The 21,563-nt window shown below is 35.8% G+C and overlaps 1 protein-coding gene across 1 annotated transcript; it reads right to left on the bottom strand.

Moving 5' to 3' along the window:
• Window positions 1-3,594: 3,594 nt before the first annotated feature.
• pkp1b (plakophilin 1b) lies at window positions 3,595-20,097 on the bottom strand. Its single transcript, XM_046855268.1, has 13 exons — window positions 19,765-20,097; window positions 16,784-16,890; window positions 14,897-15,282; window positions 14,638-14,779; window positions 13,933-14,140; window positions 13,201-13,369; window positions 11,385-11,502; window positions 10,833-11,009; window positions 10,107-10,277; window positions 8,818-8,971; window positions 7,827-8,007; window positions 7,647-7,731; window positions 3,595-4,353 (listed from the first exon to the last, which is right to left on the bottom strand). Exons 1-13 carry the CDS (start codon window positions 19,952-19,954, stop codon window positions 4,279-4,281), a joined length of 2,163 nt encoding a protein of 720 aa, XP_046711224.1. The 5' UTR covers window positions 19,955-20,097; the 3' UTR covers window positions 3,595-4,278.
• Between the last annotated feature and the right edge of the window lie 1,466 nt (window positions 20,098-21,563).

Below are 21,563 nucleotides of genomic sequence, written 5' to 3'. Positions count from 1 at the left end.
AAAAAAGGTACTTGCTTTGAAATCTGCTTAAGCATCAAAAGTAAAAGTACTGTTCAAGGAGAACTATATCTATAAATCATTTCTGAATTTCAGTGATCATTCTTTTGCACACAACTTTTTAAGTCGATAATTTCTTTAGAATACACACAGTCAAAGAACTGTGGGGTTTTGAAGGTGATCTTAAACGGGTTATTATTTAACCCAAAATATGTCCTGAAATATTGTGATGTAAAAGTTTCAAATAATGAAAATACTCTGATACTTACATATGAAAAAAAAAACTTTTATAAAAACATACATAATCATTCGTAAATTACTTTTGTACACCATTACACCTAGAACTAGAGTCTATCCTCTTCTTCACCAAAAACAAAGCCATCACTACTGCTTCAGCCAGTTTTTATATATTTAACTAAAGAAAGGCTGTATAACAATGCAGTGGAAGATTCAGAAACACTGTAAGGATCTTATTTTAAGATATAGTGGCTCCACTGTCCTTTACATGACAGACATGAGATATCATGAGCAAAGCTGGCTTAGTAATCCAGCACCCAAGTCTAGAACTTTTTCATTCACCACTTTGATTTCCAAAGTTTTTTCTCTCAGTTCAAAGTGAAATAGTTGTAAAAGAATAATTTGTTTCAGTTCAGCATGATTAGTTGTTTTATTTTTTTGTTGTTGTTTGTTTTTATTTATGTTGTTATACAAACATTAAATTTTTAATATGGTTTCTACTAGGAACAAAAAATTTGGAATACATTCGGATAAACCAATGATATACAATAGAAGACCTCAACAGAACACCCGTTGCTGGTTAATCGTCATGGTTCAACCCTGGACATTAAATTCCCACTGCTTTGCAAATTATTCCTTATTCCTTGCATCAAAATGCAAGTAATTCCAAAAGTCTTAATGTTTCCTCTGTTGCAACATTTCCTATTTTCTATCAAAATCTTTAGTCTAAACTATAAAAAACAAGGACAATTTATTGACAAATATTTGTATTTAATTTGATCTTTTTTGTAAATTCACCTTAAAATCTTGGAAAATTAATCACCTTGGATTAAATTTTTTTCTGGCAACTGGCTACAGAGGGGTTCACAATTCCTGTCCCCAACTCTCCAAGGACCGAACTAGCTATGAACTTCATCAACATTCCCCTTCCTCTTTCCAGAACCACACTATAATCCTAGTGTTCACTAACTGGTTTTATACACTTAAGGGACAAAGACACTTTAATATTCCAGCAATATGTGGTTCTTTCCTAAACTGTTACCACATAGACGGAGACACACAAATGTATTTGGATGCAGTAGCATTAAATATTCCTTTAATGACAATGCCCAATGCACAAAGAGAGCTCCATGAAAACATGGTTTATATGTGTTGGAGTGAAAGAACTTGAGTGTGATGTTCAAAAAATACAAATAAAAAAACACATACTTTTGATAGTAAAGCTCTGAGTGAACTTCTGTACCAATATGATCCCCCACGCCAACTTAAATAAAAAGGTGCAGGTTATTTGTTGGTACCCCAAATAATGAAGACTATAGCAGGGGGCAGATCTTTCTCTTACAAAGCCCCACAGTTATGGAACAGCCTTCCAATAAGTGTTTGGGACTCAGACACATTTTCAGTGTTCAGTGAAAACGTTTATTAAGTCAAACCATTTATCGGTAGATTTTTCTTAAGTATAGGAGCAGCTCTGGAGAGATCATAAATATAGAATGTTTGGTGAACTGGGATATTTGTATGCTGTCGTCTCCTCACTCTCACACCTTCACCCAGGTTTGGTGATGATGGTGTGGTAGGCCGTCTCTTATCCCAGTTAAAGTTAAACATGCTCCTGAGGTTCCAGTGACCACTGTTCCTACCCCACTCCTCTATTCGGATCTGCCCATTCATCCCGGTCTGCTTTTGGATGGTGCTCTCTTTGCCTGGAGGCCACTCTGTGCAGCTGGGGATGGTTTCTCATCACCGGCCTGGGATCCATGAAATTACAGAGTAAGAACAGGAACTGGATTTTGATTTGAACTGCAGCAACTGTGGACTATGTGTTAACAGTCTGCTACACTGACTCATGACTACAGTTTGCATCTGATCACAATCACTGCACACCTCAACATTGTTTATCTGTAATAAATGACCACCCAGATGAGGATGGGTTCCCTCTTGAGTCTGGTTCCTCTCAATTTGCCATCTCTGGGAGTTTTTCCTTGCCATTGCCACAATAGCTTGCTCATTAAGGACAAACTTATACATAAAGAACATTCTTATTCATTCCTTATTCTTATCCTTATCTGTGTAAATCTGCTTTGAGACAATGTTCATTGTTAAAGGCGCTATACAAATAAACTGAATTGAACATAAGAAACTTGTGCTCAAGTATCCACAAACTTCTGTCCATATAGTGTATGTTCTTCCAAAGTATAACTTTTCAGAATTGTTATACAGAATTTCATAGAATTCATATTTTCAAATCAGTGTACCCACTTCAGGTAGAAACTGATCATTTCATTTAGGAACTGCCAACTAATCTTCTGCTTTTCAGATTTACTAAAAAGGCCAACAAACACAAACCTAGACAAATGAAGTTTTTTTGAAGGGTCATGTACATACACATGTATTGTCCTTTCAGGGGTCAGTCCTTAACTCCCCACATACCAAAGTTAAGCACAAAGATCAAATTGTATCCTAGACCCTGGCAAGCACATTCCTGTTCACAATATACTACCAGTGAGGGAGTTTATATTTGCACATAAATCTTGAGAAATGTGTGTGAAGCTTCAGTATGTCTAAAAATACACCAAAAACATGGAGACCTATAAGAAAAAAATATTTCCCTCATTCATTAAGCTTAACACTGAGATATAATCCACAGTTAATGAACATGTAGACAATGCAAATAATAATAATAATAATAATAAAGCATTTTTTCTCTGCCCTAACAACACAGGAGGACTAGTTTATGGTCTGCGTACTCCCAAAACTGTTTAAAGCACTCTGACAATAATCTGACCTCTGTACTGTGTGTACTTGGCTATTACAAATCAGGTATAGCAAAGCACATACAAGGTAGTACAGGTGACCCAACAGACCATGAGAATGTTGGCCTGACATAAGGCTAAATAGCAGTGTACACACTTGGGAACAGAGTGTGACTATCCACCAGAGACCTCTGAGATGCAGACCTCAGAACTAGAACATACGGTTCTATCATGATGGTCAAATATAACAATGAATCATGCACCTACCTAATCTCTAATACACATCACAATGTCTCTCTTCTGCTAAATCATATCCCAGAATGCTCAGTCACCTAATATCGATGACAAAGCAAACTTGCTTGCCATTTCAAAGATTGCTAACTAACCACATAATTTGCATTCTGGAACTTTGAGTTTGACCTTTGCTGTCTTCTCTGCATCCTACACTGGATTTCTGCTAAATATGACATTGAATGTTGCTGAAAATTGAGGGGGAAATGTTTAACCCCCCCCACTTTATTCTGCATGAAAATCTCAAACATGTTTAATGTGTCTTAGGATTTTCCTTTTTCTTTTAAATCACCACAAAAGAAAACTAAACACAAAATACACTTTCAAAAAGCTTTATTAAGTGTCTGCTGGAGAAAAAAAAGATATTAACAACTCAGACATAAGAATCGAATGAAATAAGCAACTACGAAAGCAACCCTCTTTGAATATTAAGATCCAGCGAAAGATTTTAAGCAATGCAAAAAAAAAAAAAAAAAACATAAAAATAAACATTCATAATAACATAATATTCATAATAATACCTTGGTGTCTTAAACCTCACCCTAATGCTAAATGTACCGGGTTGAATGGAACCAAAACCCAAATCTTTGCGACATTTTTTTCATTGTTTTAACACAAGTGGTAAATAAAAAGGCATTAACCCCTCTCATGTAGGCGGACATCGTTTCAATTCATCATACTCAACATAAAAATCCATCAAATACATAGAAAATGTAAAGCCTTTTTTTAAAAATGCAAAAAAAAATTACTATGGTCCCATTACGGTGCAACAAAAAAATCAATACGAAATTACAAAGATAAAGAAATAGACTTTTTTTTTTCCATTTCTGTGCAAACTCAGTGCTGTGAAGCTCATTTACATTCCCCTTAGCTGCTTTTTCATTACCATTGCAGTTCTGTTTATTCGAAAGCGGACAGGAATATATAATTTTATTGCATATGTACTGCAATACATACTGTATGTACTTATTTTCTGTAGATGTGCTGCAGGATGATCAAATTAGTCAATAATCTGTAAAGATCTGACTGCAGCTGAAGTTACCTCATTCACGAATGCCTTCTTAGCCATCCCTTGCTGGAATAAAAAAAAAGAAAAAAGAAAAACATAAATACAAAATATACATCGTCTATTACTACAGCCTGTCACAGGCCTGTTTATTGGAAAATAATTAGCAATCAAACAAATAAAAAACAGTCTATTTTTCAAACCATTTTATGAATAAAATTGTAAAGGTGAAATCCCAACAGAGAAATCTTTTTTAAATGGATTTGCATGAATAATGATAAAATGAGGAGGAGGAAAAAAAAAAAAAAAAAAAAAAACGCAATTAACAACATTTTCAATTCTGCCAAAAAGGTGTTTCGAAACCCCAAAACAGAAGAAAAGAAATAAAAAACAACAACCCGTAAGCCCCTATCTGTCAAGGTATTTAGAAAAGACAACAGCATTAGTCATGGAAACTAGTGTGGTACGATTCACTTATTTTTTACAAGCATACTAGTATGCAACTGGACACCCTTTTGCCTCAACACCCCCTTTACCTTTTACCTAGAGCTGTGTAATCACAAACAAAGGTCCTTTCACTAAAACATGGACTTGCGCACACCCACTTTCACCCAGCAATTGGATTACTGGATTGGCGACATGTGAGCTGCTTTAAACTAAAAGCCACACCCAAACTTATCCACCCTTCCACACCCAGCGCTAATATAAAACACTCTGTCACCTCCACCCCACCTCTGCAGCTACACGCTAAGATCTGCTACGCTGCAGTAAACAGATCAATACTGTCAAAACTGTCAGAAATATCAACTGCCAATAATTCCCAGAACTGTCAGGGTGTTCAGAGCTCTGATTTTAGGAGCGGGAGAAATAAAGCTCCGACGTCATGACGTATGTGAACAGCCTCCAGACATCTTACAGTTACACCTACCTAGATAAGTATATTAAGTTACAATGTCTCAGTGCATGAATCTCTCCTTCATGATCATTATTATAGCATGTTTTTGGTTCTTACTCCAAAGCAGGAAGAAAGGAGAGAAGTGAAAGAAATTCAGCAAAAGATATTTGTCAAGCAGGTATGGGGACAATGTTCTCAAGTTACACTGCTTCACTAAGATTGCTATGGTGATATAACAACTTCTCAAATATCCAGTAAGTAGGAACTGACAGAGACAGAAGACTACTACCAATTTTAAATCTTGGAAATGATTGCAAATGAGGGTTTAAAAAAAAAAGACATCACAACATTGTCTTAAAACACAATTCATTAGACCATGCGTGAGATTAGATTCTGGACTCAAACACTGGCATGATGTAGACCCAATGTCATTCATCCTGTCACTAAATTATAGGACAATTCTGGCACTGACTTACTCTGAAATATTTAATTAAATAGCAGCATGTTTATACTGGCCAACAAATACCACCTGCCTCCTTATGGATAATCCGACAGTGTCAGGATCTAGTATTAATAATATTTTCTTTTTAGTGTACATTGTCATCCAAATAATATGGACAAATACGTCCATGCTTACCACAAAGGAATGGACTTTTTTGTATTTTTTATGGATGATAAAATGTCCATCAGGAGCATTTTGGATGTCACACTGTTCTTTGTGTCTTATCCTATGCATCAATTAGTTTTTCCTTACAGTATATTACCTCTAGCCCTCACATAGGTATACTAAAACATTACCTGGAAATCCTTTCATCTGTCTTTTTCCATATATATCCTTCCTATGAAGACGTTTACTAATGCTTAAAAAATGATGAGGGCAATTCAGAGTTTAGCCTAACCGTTTACCAACACTTTCCAATAGTTCCATGCATTTTCTGCATCCTGAGTCTTACCGAGAGACAATTTGCATTTGTTTACATTGCTAGCTGGGATTCATTTAAATAAATGCAAAAAAAAACCTTTTATACACAGAAAGCACTGAAAGACTAAATCACTCCAGACCATGTTAATACACAAAATGGAGAACCCTAGCTGTGTGTGTGATGTACCATAATGTACATGAAGTGCGTTCATTTTGTACTTATATTACTGTGCCAACAATATTTCATTTGTTAATGAAAGGCACGCCACACTTTTTAATGGTTCACAGCTAGATATAATGTTGTGGAATATCCAAGAGACAAGTTAGTTCCTGTTCTCCCTAATGCTATTCTTCTCTCTCCCTCTCTTTATCTTTCTCTCAAATAACATGGCTTGTAATTATACACAGAAACTCTGTATAAGAGGAAGCCTATGTAAAAAAAAAAAAAAAAGGTCTGCCATAAAAGGTCCTGTGGATGAGCTGCTACTATAAAAAGAATAACATGCTAGAATGAGTACATTTATATTACTCTTTCATTTAGGTTAGACCCAGAACTACTGTCCAAGCTATGCGCTTATACATACATACACCTTGTATAATCAGTTGTGGCTTAAAGTCAAATTACAACACGGCATCATAAACTGGCTCATAAATTCTGTACACATTTCTTTATCTCATAGTAAATGATTAACACTAACAAAAAATGCTTTAACTTGATCATTACATTTTTTAAGTTCAACTGCTATAGCAAAAAATGTAAGCAGTTGAGAAAAGTTTTTTGAAAAAGTGAATAATCATTTGTCTGGTATGACTTAATTTCACCATTCCTCGTGTTAACAGCAAAATAATGAAGTTGAATAAATAGATAAATAGGAAGAGAGAGAGAGAGTTAGATAGATAGATAGATAGATAGATAGATAGAGAGAGAGAGAGAGAGAGTTAGATAGATAGATAGAGAGAGAGAGAGAGAGAGAGAGAGAGAGAGAGAGATAGAGATAGATAAATAGAGAGAGAGAGAGAGATAGATAGAGAGAGAGAGAGAGATAGATAGAGAGAGAGAGAGAGAGAGAGAGAGAGAGAGAGAGAGAGAGATAGAGAGAGAGAGAGAAAGTAATTGAATCTTTTTTTACAGGACTCACAGGACTGTACAGGACTTTTTACAGTAGTCTCTCCACTACTGAAACATGCAAACACTGGATATAAATCATGAAATGTATAAATTGTTTTTTTCTTCTATTTGCGCTATGAAACAGAAGACTAATCAGTTAAAGACTTGGTCTGTGTAGTCTTGTAGAGAACAACATTATTTTTAAGGTTTTGTGCAGTTGCTCTGGCAATGATAATATCCCTCTGGTTTCAATAAAATAATTAAAATTAAATAGAATTAAATAGAAATAAATAGATAGATAGATAGATAGATAGATAGATAGATAGATAGATAGATAGATAGATAGATAGATAGATAGATAGATAGATAGATAGATAGATAGATATGTGGTAAAAGAAAGGTACAATTGTATTATTATATTCAAAGCACAGACTCACCTTCTTGAGGACACCTTGAATAGTCTTGTCAGACCAGAGGCTTTGAAGGAGAGCTCCTGCTGCCGTACTGGCCTTAGGAAGTTCCCTGTAAAAACAACATGCTGCACATTAGATCACATATCTATTAGCACAATTGCTTTTATTCATTTATTATTTATTTTTTCCCAATAAGAAACTCACTTGTTCTGGCTCAGGTTAATGAGCGAATCGATCAGTTTATTGTTAATTGATTTCTTCCCCAACTCAGGATCTACTCTCAGCAGGTTGTTTGTTGTGTGGCAGATCATTGCTAAGGAACTATCAGACTCTGGAGTAGGGTCGGACGGCAAGTTCTTGATGAGACTGGGGAGAGCCTGATGAGCTGTCGGCATACACAAAGCACAATCGATAGCTGTCATGCAACCGAGCGAGCAGTTAAACCATTTAACACACAGCAAATCAATAAATCAAATCAAAACAAATCAGCACATTGCCAACAATGAAAAAAATCAAAATAAGCTCATAAACCACACAACACACATTTTTACTACCAAATTCCTTATTCAGCTAATTAACAACAAACACACACGTCACAACCGGCAATTATCTGAAAAGGACAATATAAAAACATATAAAAGGCTACAATTGTGAAATGAAACACAAAAAAAATCCTCAACAGACAAAAAGGAAGAAAAGCAGCAATTCAGCATACATATGGATTAGCACAAATTAGCACTAGCAACATGCATACGCACAAAAAGAAAAGGCAAGAGAGCAAGGGCAAATGACATTCGCAGGCATAACTCACGCCTAAAATCGGAATCTAAGAGTGTGCCAGACCACAAGTTAAACCAGCTCGGAAAGCTTTTATAATCAATTAAAAAAACATTTTAACTCTATGTGCCTTTTGAGTGAATGTTACTGCTTTATCGTGTTGATCACTTTCACATGCTTCCTATAGTTTTACTAAGAGTTGCCTACAAAACCAAAAATGTACTTCCTCCCTACGTTGTAATAATCATCAAGTCTCACGTGTAGCCAGAAAGTATGTGACAGTTCTTCTATTCTTAGATCAGGCTGATGTCTTTACACTCACGATGATCTGCTTTAGCGTAAAAACTTGTATTTTTATTCCCCCAAAGAAATACTAAGGATGTAAAAATACAGGAAAGGTCAAAACATATTCATTTACCGATAATCTTTTGCAGCTGTGGAGTTCGAGACAGGTTGCATATCAGTGTAGTGATGTTGTCTCTCAGGGGCAAATTCTGCGACTGTAGATATGGAATAAGGCTCGGCAGACCATTCAGTCTCTGAACGATGGTGTAACTCAATAGATCTGACACCTAAAGCGAACACACAGGATAATACACGGTAACGTTATGTTCCTCAAAAATACTTCGATATTTTATACTTAGTAATGAGAATTGCTGAAGCATGGGATGGTATTTGTTTAATAGTAACCCTGCTATCTTTAAGCTAAAAAAAAACTGCTCTGGGAACATGAAGCATTATATAAATAGCAGTAGATAACAGATAGTAGACAGTCGAAAAGTGACAGGCAGGTGAACTGATATAACATTTGCAACTGATTATTTGAAACTTGCATACGGCTCCTGTGATCTGCTTTTCATGCAATATTTTTCTCATCTGCATAATTATTTTGCTAGTGTAGGTACACAGTACACACAAAAAGAAAAAAAACAGAGCTTGAATTGCTAAACAGAAATGCTGTTTCTGTTTCATCATTTCTACTGCATGATAATCGCTACTAAAAAGTAAATAAATATATAATCACAGGCTGTATTATATCTTATCAAGGATTTATTTAGCATATATTTTGATATTTTGACTTTTCAGTAAACCTGAATCACATTCATGACTGAAGAACTACACAGACTGTTGTGTACACGAAGAGTTTGCCTGAAAACATAGGTGTGTCTCACTTACACACAATTCTGACATGGAACTTGGATGATCTGATCAAGTGCGCAGTAATATTAGGTCTAGCACGGAATAAACAGATTATCGGAGCTACGATATTTATTATTAAAAAAGGAATGGATTACACAATAAATGTCAATTTGACTAAAGTTTATATTAACTAAATTAATTATAAATTATACCTATTTTTTTTCACATGTATTTGAAACAAGAAAAATAAAACTGCTTTCAGAATAAAACTTTAATACTGAGCGATTCAAAACGGTGTAGTAATACACAACATGACAACAAACAAGCAAATTTGCCACAAAAATTTGGAACTTTCGAAACAACTTAAATTTTGAGCAATCAAAACAACTAGGAATTTGATTTCGTTTCTTATATGCCCGAACACTAAATTAACTACAAAACAATTGTGTGTCTCTAATTATGTGTACTACATTTTTACATAATAAAGAGCAGATAATAGAGACCATTTGAAACCATGCATTAATAACCAGTCAGTGAACATGTGTATATAAAAACGTCAGATCTTACGGGGCCCTTCTTGGCGGTGAGGTTGTGCATCGCTCCGCAGCATGCCTCTTGAGTGCGTACGTTATGACTCGAACTCAGAAGATTCAGATACAACTGCAATGTTTTTGTGTGTACAAGCCGGCTCTTGCCTTTGGGATCGAAATCGTCCATCAGTCTGAATTCGGAGTTGCTCTTCAACACAAAAAAAAAAAACCCAACTGATTACTCATAAGACATGGTACTGATTTATCACGTCCACTTTACTTATATTTTACTTCCTGCTGGTGTTTGAATGTCAAAGCTTAAACCTTTCTAATCTCCCCAATTTGTTATTATTGATACTTTACAATTTACTGATTTATTAGCAATATATACAATATTTTATAATGTTCATAATCACATAATGCCTCTTTATATGCTTGAGGATCATCTTGATATGTGTGTACAAGTAAGGAATGGAAATAACATGTAAAAGAAACTAGATAACCTATATACATATATATACACACACACACACACACACACATATATATATATATATATATATATATATATATATATATATATATATATATATATATATATATATATATATATATATATTAATATATATTAATATTAATATTTCTTTAATTGCAATAAATAGGACACATATAGAGAAAATGGTAAATATTTCAGAATTGTAAATCATGTGCCTTTACTCCAAAAGCTTTGGTGAAACTTATACACTGCTGACATTAAACTGACCTCTTCCTGGACCTTGCGACTCTGGTTGCTAAAGCAGCCGATGGGGCCGATGTCGGCGGTGTTGGCGCGGCTCTCAGACGCCGTAGCCTTTTTGTTTATCTTGCTGAACACAGCAGGCACCTCACCTTCCAGCTGATAGGTGAGGTTGTGCAGAACACACACACAGTTCTCCACTGACTGCGGGCAAATAGCAGAACAAAGAACACCTGTTAGGACATGAAAAATGTTTACCACTTTATATATTTTAGTGGCACTAACCCTAGGCCATGTGTATTATATTGCACATTCGGATTACAATGCCTACAACGAATTCAGGCTCCTGATGGCCAATTCATTTTTTATTTTTTAAAGGCTAAGACACCAGAAAAATCTTCTCATCACTGTAATGAATAATAGGATCGTCTAAAAACCTCTCCTTCGTACCCAAACCTAAATTTTTGGCTAATAAAATTTCATCCGTACATCTTACTTTCCTTTATCCTCTTAGCCATAACATACTCATTTATCATTATTGCATATGGAACCTAGGTTCTGGTTAGCAAAGAATAATACCTTATCATCCAGCTGGCCATTGTCCACACAAGCCTGCAGGTGTGTGACTAGGGAGTCAATCAGGCCCTCACAGTTGCGCAAGGATTGCCGGTTTGCTAGTCTGCCAGAGCTCAGATTTCTGTTGGTGAGGCGAGTGAACAGGCTACAGTTACATAACTTTTTTTTTAATGATCTTAATTGCTTCATTAAGCCCAGTGAACAAAATGTTCACACAGTTTTAAAGGAATGCAACCTAAATTGCTAAGCTTAACATGGCTTAATGGACCAAACCAACATACACCAACTTCTCAAGCACACTGCAGAGGGAAAAACGAAATAATAAGCAAAAGATAATATTTTTATATCATGTGCTTTCTGCTGTATTAAAAATAATATATTATTATAAGGAAACAGCTTGACATTGCATTGCTTTAGAAATGGCTTTATTCATTCTAAACACCCTCATGAAGTGATCCTCCTAATTAAAGGAGCTCAGATATACAATAGGTCTGTGTTTAATGATCAGAGAAATGATGTTAGCTGTTGCAGCCTGCTTTGCTGGCAGATTAACTTGATTAAGCTTGATATTATGGGCAGGTGTTCCAACGTTCAAAGGCTGTGAACATTTTTGCTTTATTATGCGAAAGTTTTTAATGTATGAGTGTGAAAAACAAGCAGTGTCAATCACGGCCAGACACTTGGCACTTGCCACATATTATTTTGCTCTGACAATGTTTTTGATGATGTGTTTGGTTGACTGTATATCACACTCAGACCTAATCATTATATTAGTCAGAATAAAGATAAGACATTGTTGTCAGTGAAAGGGGTCCTTTTCATATTGGTAAATGATACGGCTGGAGTTAATGTACTGCAGCTACGCCCTTGGTACAGCCCCAGGATGTCAAACATAATGAGGAATCTCACTTTGTTTTTACAATGAGTGTAATGACTCATGCTCAGTCTTGTAATTATGGTAATGTGAAAAACATGTCAGACTCTGGTTTCACGACAGCAGGACAAAGTTTCAGTGGTTTCGACTTATAACAAGTTGCCACAGAAGAATTGCAAACGAAATTCAGTCCTCCATTTACTGTTAGTCAAAGCAGTAGTTATTTTTTCAATATCTCAATCTCTCTCTCTTTTTTTTTTTTTACACTTTCACAAGCATTGGAAGTGAAACCATATTTTGCTCCACTATCTTTCCTTATAAACCACTGTGTAGATAACGTGCATAATGGCATACTTGTTTATGCCACTGGAAATCGACATGGGTCTGTAGAAGTTTGAGACTCTTTGCCACTGACAGGAGCCTATTACACAATTTTGCAAGGAATTATAAGATAAATTTGTTTATTCTAAATATAAGAAATATGCCCCAAACTAAATTTACTTTTTGCCAACTGGGAGGTACTTATTCTATACAACAAATTACTTATCATCATCTTCCTAGATTAAACTTTCGAAAAATAACAATTTGACAAATGGGGACTCCAAAAAACATCATTATTGTTCACCTACTAATGAAATGATTTACTCTAATACTTGTATTATGCCACCTGAGTACTTTTATGTGTGTCTCTTGTCCATTTTGCTTTGTCTTTAATGCCGTTTTTTTTGGCATGGCCATAGATACTTGGAAAAAACCCTGTACACTAAATAAAATTAAAAAATTGTATAATTGAAGTGCATAACCAGACAGCAATATGCCAAACAAATATGATTCAGGAAATGAACCCAGTTCAAAATAACTGGAAAATAAATATAAATCATCCACTATAATCTTCGATAAACCATTTGCCCACACTTACAACAACAACAAAAAAGTTTTGCTCACCGTAGACATGCTGTAGCGTTGCAAAAGCTTTCAGTACGAGCATCAACATCAGAAGAAAAGTTTGAGGCGTCTGCATTGGGCTGCAGCACAGTCTCAGTGAGGACAGGGAGAGCATGACGTAGCAGATCTGGCTGAATGCTTTCTTCAGAAGACATGTTCCACAAAAGACCTGGTTTGATACAGACACTTTAAAGTTAAATAAATGAAACGCAAGAGAAAAATAATGTGTTGTCTTTTTTACTGTCGGGTAAAGTGATTTTAATGGAAACATAAGCCGTGGCAGGCTCTGGATCTGGATGGGTTCTAGAAAAACAGATCATTTACTAATTTAGACTTGCAGTTCAGAGAGTTCGCAAAGGAAGCAAACATCTCATCTTCCAAAGATGAATTCTCTGTAGTCTGCTCCATACAGATTAAGTTTGAGTGATTTATTTATATATTGCACTTTTTACATTAAACCACAAGCCTGCATTGCTATTGCACTAAACAAAGCTTAGACTGCTGCTTTAATATTGCTACTTACTACCTACTGAATAGGTACTGTAGCCTGTTAAGGATAGAAGGAGGAAGGGTCCAAATTAATCGCCATTTAAAACCATCATATAATATATTGATTATTTAATTACATGTTAAATTAAGCCAGGATTTCCAGCATCCTAGTTGTGGAAAAAAAAAAAACAACATCTCTCAGATCCCCAAGACCGCAATATTAATGTGTGTGGAGCTGCTTACCGGTCACATGTTTCTGAATTTCAGCTGAGTTAGTGTTTCGGAGTAGCTGCAAAGCCTCGGTCAACCCTCCTGCGCGCCGCACCTCCTCCTTGTTGGCTGTATTCTTGAAGACAAGGTTTCGCAAGGCGGAGACCGACGACAGCTGGATCTGAGGGTTTGAGCTGCTGAGCAAGGACACCAAGGAAACAATACCACCAAGCTTACGTACCTAAAAGAGTGAGGGAATATGCAATTAAGGGGTGAAAATGGTGTAATGTTAATGGCTGTTAATTTCTAAGGCATGTTACAAGAGGTAGGCATGGGTATACATAGTTAACCATTTGAAGCTCCAAATACCGAAATCATTATTTTGGTACTAATTATGTTATTAAGCAATGTATTGGTGTGAAAAAGAGCCAAACATGATGTGCTCTGTACGACTTTTTTTTCTGAGCTGAACTACAAAAAAAAAAAAAAAAAAAAAAACATACCCTAACCATTGTTATCAAAAACACATGTTCACTCTTCTATTCTACGCTTTAATAATAAACTGAAATAGTGAATTTGACCACACACTAGGGTTATAATATGTAGAGTGCAACAATAAAATTACAGGCTGAAATGTTACCGTTCAGCAAAGCGTTTGCTGTGTGTTAAGATATTACATTTCATTATTTCTAAAGAACATCTGTCATATATAAATATGGGCGTTGTTGAAATGCTCACCTCTTCTTTGGCTTTGTCATCTGTGTATGTGTTATGCTGAATAACAGAAGCTCCATGCAGCTGATACTTTTCATCGCCATGGATGGTCCAGGATATTGCATCTGATAATGTGATATCGGACAAGTTTGCCTCTCCGTTCATTCTGATAATCAACATCAGAGAAATCCTTAGTTGTCATTTTGACATTTACAGAACAACTCGATCACAAAAAAAATCGGCAGCAACCTAATCATGGACCTAATCAGGCCTTCCAACTCACCCGTTCGTCTCACTCTTGCTCCTGTTAGCCGCTGAGAGCTTGGGCTCAGAGCTTGAGTGGGCAGAAGGTGGTCGCTTATTGATGGTGTTGCTGATAAAAAATTGACTGTTGGTGGCCTGCAAGATGTTGTTCGCTTTCGTTTGTACAGGGCTGGTCTGTGGAGGTTGGCTGTGACTCCTCTCAAGGGTTTTTGCCTGCACGTATTTCTGACTCCAGTGGGCGGTGTTACTCTTTATGCCCCCTTGTGTGGCATAAAAGTCTGCCGGGATACTGGGTTGGCTTAGAGCATGAATATTGTTTGGTAAAATGTTGTTATTTAGGATCCTATGATAGTACGCTGACCTTGTGCTGCTGCTCCTTTGCGTCATGCCCTGCTGCTGTTTCCTCTGGAAAATAAACAGGCAAGAGAAATAAGGATGTGGTTATTCAGGAGCTACATGCATGGACAGATGTATAAAAATTACTGTTCACCAAAAGATGCAATACTATATAGAAAATGTAAATGCAAATGTCCTTCCTGGGGAAATCAATAGACAAGTTGATGTGAAATTGTACGATATCTACATATGCCAGGGCACAATATATAGGCGGAAAATTATGTTTCTCTGCATCATACAATAAAAATGTAAAATGTTTTTTCTGTGCATTAAGTTAAATCTAATAAAATACATATAATTATTTGATTCAGGATTCATAGATATCTCTCCACACCTTAATGGGAATGTGATTATTGTGAGGTATGTTAGTAAATGGATTATAAAACATGATAATTAATAATTGATAAATGATCATTTAAAAGGATAATTGATATGATATGAAATGAGAATTCAATTGATGAAATAAATAAATGTGATATTTTATTATTATTGATATTATTACTAGTGTTCTTCTCGAATTTCCCCATTTTTAATCATATCAGCTGGAATTTGCTCCAAAACAGAAAAGCGTGAGAGGTATAATCTGTCATGTCTCATTCGTTCGCTCTACAAATATCCACTTCCAACTTTAGTGATTCTACTAAATTAAATGTTTCCTGATTATGATTTATTGTTCACTCAAAAGGCAAGACCAGACAGACCTTCCACCACAGACTAATGTAATGCACACCAGCCTCATCATTCTGACTTTTTCTCCTTCTATTATTTAACCGATGGTGACATCATGCAAGGACATTCACACTCCTCCGTCAAAACACAAAAACAGGCCCAATTCATCATTATTAGGAATTTCACAATCTGAAAGCCTTTTTTTGAACAAATTATACACCCCCAAGACATCTCCACACGAAGTTGTAGAACACAGCACGTTTACACAATAACGTTGGCACGATAAATCGAATGCTGTTTGTGTCTCAAAATTATGAAGTAAAAAACAACAACAAAAGAAAACATTCAGAATGAATAAATCTAAATTGGAAAATCCAATTTTACAAGTTTATTCTTCGGTTTGCCTCTCATGATCATGACTCACGTTTCACTGATATCTCATTCTGATGGAATGTACTTTTGGTTTTTTTTTCTAACCGTTTCCTCATTAATACAAATAATCCTGCTCATCAACTGTGTTTTATGCTAAGATTTGATAGAAATATAACTATACGACAAAGATTATTTAAATTATGTCCCCCCCCCCAATCACTCCACAGTCTGATACTATTCAACTCAACGACAATACTTTTACTGCAACCGACACAATTCACAATAATGGGTCAGGCAATAAACCTTATTAAAAACCTATTAATCTAGCACTAGTGGACATATATTAAGTCTTTATGGATATGTGGCAGCAATATTGTTAAACCTCTACAAACCTAACTGTATGTGTGTGCGGAAAGAGTAATTATAAGCAGAAAAGTATTGTATATGCGCAGATGCACACAGAGCTTACCGTTTTTGTGTGTCCATTTGCCATGGTGCCTTCATACGCATAGTCCAATCCATTTAAACTTGAGTGGGGGAACTTGCTTTCAAAAAACACACTGTCACTCTTGGGGCCTGATTAGAGAGAAGATAAGAGGGATACTTTTACATAAACTCTAGAAGATTTTTTTTAACATAGTCTTTATTAAAAAAAATTACACTGGCACAGTAAATAAATATACAAAAATAAATATAAATAAATAAATATCCAGAACTTTATTACTCACTATAAAGATTTCAGACACATAGACAATAATGAACACATGCACTTAATTTAATGCAGGGCAATGCCCCATAAAATAGCAGTAGAATATCATTTTATAAAAAGGTTTTTGCAATGTACATTTCATGCAAATATTTAAATACTTACACTGATGATAATACATGGTAGCAAGTTGTTAACTGTTGGCTCGCTTTAACATGAAATAAAGTTGTGTGTTCATTAATATATGCGCTATTGATGCGGTAGGTTGTGAAAAATAATGACAAACAAACATGCAACCTTTTTTCATAACTGATAAAATAAATAAAAAAAATTGACAAAATTACTACGAATGTATAAAATCTATATTATATCTATTTACATTTTATATACAAATACATTTATTATTATTATATATATTATATATTATATGATATATATTATATAAAATGAACAAATTATATGCACAGAAGATGGAGGTTTTCTCAGAAAACTGTATTATGTATTATAACTGTATTATAACTGTATTATTATCTGTATTATGCTGTAAAACTGTAATTCTCTCTCTCTCTCACACACACACACACACACACACACACACACGCACACGCACACGCACACGCGTATGTTTTAAATGGCAGCCGCAAGTTTGTTTAGTAGCCGCCTCGCACTGTTGTGTAGTGTCATTTTTTATTTTAATTTTTTTTTTTATTAAACTTGAAAACATGCAAAACAATGCCAGGGGTATAAAAGTGTCACTGTGGCTACTTACTCTGTAGCGTAAATACGATTTGTAGTGAGCTGTTAAACTCTAATTTTCGCTAAAAATCGCTGCCACTTCCTGCCATTGCCAATGTTAGCGATATGGATTCTTTAGTGTTTGCTTCGAAGATTTAATATCAAGGGAGTAAATGAATGAATGAAGGATGGAAGGAATGAAGACTGCTGTATGAAACAGTTCAGTAGAACATATCTTACTAAATAAATATTAAATGTAAAACACACACACACACGCACACACACACACACACACACACACACACACTTATATAATTGTTAGACCCCAATAATACAGGGTGATCTGTATTAAATAATTATAATCTTATTCCATTTATTTAATCAATTTAATATGTGCCAATTTATTCGATTACTGAATTTAATCAATATAATAAAAACGTGTATTGCATATACAAGCAGGGATTTTATTACATTTTTTATGTAAACTTTTTATGTTCACAAATATATATATATATATATATATATATATATATATATATATATATATATATATATATATATATATAATATTTAATAGAAACTAAATACACACACGTGCAAATAATGATGCATGTGTACACGTTATGTACGAATATATAGCTATTGATTTATTTTAGTCAGACTGGTAAAAGGCAATATAACACCTGCATATTATATATTGTGGCTATGAAGTTATAAACTGTTAGATAGAGTTATAGACAGGTGTTATTACATGCTGGGATTATAAAGCAATAGACTAATTATATACTATAGAGTTATAAAGTTATACACTGGGGTTATAGAATTAAAGTCTGAGGTTATAGAGTTTTATCCTGGAATTGTAGCGTTATATACTGGGATTGTAGCGATATATACTGGGATTGTAGCATTATATACTGGAATTGTAGCATTATATACTGGAATTGTAGCGATATATACTGGGATTGTAGCGATATATACTGGAATCGTAGCGATATATACTGGGATTGTAGTGTTATTTATTGGGATTGCAGCATTATTTATTGGGATTGTTGAGCTACAAACTGGGATTGTATAGATGTATCCTGGGATTGTAGCGTTATATACTGGGATTGCATCGTTATTTATTGGGATTGTAGCGATATATACTGAGATTGTAAAGATAAATACAAGGGTTGTAGTTCTATATACTGGGATATATATATATATATATATATATATATATATATATATATATATATATATATATATATATATATTAGTAATATTCTGGGATTCTAGAAATATATAGTGAGGTTGTAGAGATATATATTGGGATTGTAGCATTATTTACTGGGAGTGTATTGATATATACTGGGATTGTAGAGACATATGGTGGGATTGTATAGATATATACTGGGATTGTATAGATATATACTGGGATTGTTGCATTATTTTTTGGGGTTGTAGAGATAAATACTGGGGATGTAGAGATAAATACTGGGATTGTAGAGATAAATACTGGGATTGCAGAGATAAATACTGGGATTGCAGAGATAAATACTGGGACTGTAGAGATAAATACTGGGGATGTAGAGTTATAAACTGGGGTTAGGTAAATGATTACCCACCTCTATGTAAACCCTTGAATTATTATCAGTGCTTCCAATTTTATTTCTTTATTTTTATTCTATATTTTTAAACAGGAATTGCAGTCAGTAAAGCCGAGCCTGAGAGCGGGTAGTAGAGAAACAGCGCGTTGCAACTCTGCCGCTAAAGTGCGCACTTCATGAGAGTGTTTGTTTCGGACTCCAATCTTCTTCTTCTTCTTCTTCTTATTATTATTATTATTATTATTAATGACATGCGTAATCGTTTTGGAAACAAGTTCGGTTATTTGCTCTTGTTGTTGGTTATTACTGTATTGCAATACACCGAATTGCAATCCGCATTATAAGCGTATGAACAGAAGTCAGTCAGTGGTGATTCGGTTTGGTGTGTGATGGTGTGTGAAGGTGTATAAATGAGCTTACTGGTGGGAGACAGGGTTCCCGCAGATCCCCTGTTGTTGTAATTGCTCTTCTTCCTGCTCTTCCTCATGGTGCTGACCTGCTCCATGACGCGCTGCTGCCCCGAGCGGGAATCTCCGTCGGACGGCAGCGCCAGCGACGTCTCCCCGATCTCCCCGAAAGACATAGCCGACTTTAAGGGGTCCCGTGTCATTCTGGACACTCGCCTGTCTCCGAGGACGAAGCAGAACGAGAACTGAGCAAAAAACAAAGAAAGAAAAAAAGATCTGTTTGTGCACTCCTGCGTCCCGCTGATGCTCCTCCTGCCCTGCCTGACTGACTGACTAACATAGCCTACAGCTCACCTGTTCCCTCCCTGCAGATTCACACACCCTCCACACACACACCCTCAACCAGTCAGCCTTAACCTCAACACCCTCCAAACCAACCGATTTAACCGTGTTTTTTTTTTTTTTTTACTTTGTTTGTTTGTTTTACATTAAATTATATATAAATGTATTCGTTTACTTTCAGGTGTTTATTTCACCTTCCAGGATCACCTTGCATTGAACAGGTGTTTATTTCACCTTCCAGGATCACCTTGCATTGAACAAGGGGTTACACATGCACTTTAAGACACTACTAAAATGTTTGCATTTATAATATATTTTCACTTAATCATTTTTGTAAGTTTGTGTATTTTTTTGCCTTAATGCCAGGTCAGTAGAGTTTTCAATAGACAGGCCTGGGCTTGGTTGAAATCAACAAGAGCAGGAAATCCATGAGATAAACATCCAGCAGGTTCCGCCGCGCCCATAGGCAGGACCTGGGCCTCGTCCAAAACCGCACACTATGACCCTCAATAGTGCGCCACAACAACAGCACGAGTGCGGAGTGCGTGTCCGTGGACTGTACTGTAAGGGTGCGCTTCAGGACACGCGCACGGGCGTGGTCCTTTGGAGATAATGGTGCATCAGCGAGGCGGCCTCCATGTTGCGACACGTCCATGACGCATCCCGAACAAGGAAACGTGAGAAATGAGTCCGCGAAGAAGCGTGGGAAAGAAGATATCACTACACATTAAAACAAAATCGGGCCTTGTTATGCCTCACACACACACACACACACACACACACACACACACACACACTAGGATGACAGATGATTGAAACATCACAATGTGTTTGAATAAAGTTCTGGGCCACCAGATCAGCTCGAAATACTCCATCCACAGACGTTCATTGTCTAACACACCTGTCCAAAAGCTCTCATATGGCGTTCAGATTGAAATCTGGTGATTGTTGAGTTCATAGCACATTCTTTACATATTTATCAGACTATTCATTATGGGTTTCAATAGTCTTCCTTTGGCATGCTTGGCATCCGCAACATTATTCAGAGGTTCCTCAATGTTTCTAATCAGTTCCTAAAATCAGTTGAACCAGAAAGACAAACACAAAATAAATACATTGCATTCTAGGACTGCACCCTTGTGGTCAAAGTGTTTCATTGCAAATAAATTAGTCATGTTGAATCCAAAACCTATTCCTATTTATTTAAGCACAGGACATAGTAATAGAGTGGCATTTGTGATAGAAGGATATCTGCAAGAGTAAAAGGGGAAAGTTTATAGGACTGTGGTGAGACCTGTGATGTTTGGATTAGAGACAGTGGGATTGACTAAAAGACAGGAGGTGGAGCTGGAGGTAGCAGAGCTGAAGATGTTGAGGTTTTCATTGGGAGTGCGAGGATGAACAGGATTAGAAATGGGTTTATTAGAGGGACAGCGCATGTAAGACGTTTTGGAGACAAGGTAAGGGAGG

Source organism: Silurus meridionalis, chromosome 1 (genome assembly GCF_014805685.1).
Source record: "Silurus meridionalis isolate SWU-2019-XX chromosome 1, ASM1480568v1, whole genome shotgun sequence".
NCBI lineage: Eukaryota > Metazoa > Chordata > Actinopteri > Siluriformes > Siluridae > Silurus > Silurus meridionalis.
This window is presented reverse-complemented; position numbering and strand designations above follow the sequence as displayed.

What these genes read in the sequence shown, in the direction of transcription:
- pkp1b (XM_046855268.1), bottom strand. Translation starts at nt 19,954, where the DNA reads ATGACACGGGACCCCTTAAAGTCGGCTATGTCTTTCGGGGAGATCGGG. An exon ending in CAAATGGACACACAAAAACG is followed by an intron (nt 15,283 to 16,783) that starts GTAAGCTCTGTG and finishes TTTATTTTCCAG; the next exon opens with AGGAAACAGCAGCAGGGCAT. An exon ending in GTCGCAAGGTCCAGGAAGAG is followed by an intron (nt 10,278 to 10,832) that starts GTCAGTTTAATG and finishes TTTGTGTTGAAG; the next exon opens with AGCAACTCCGAATTCAGACT.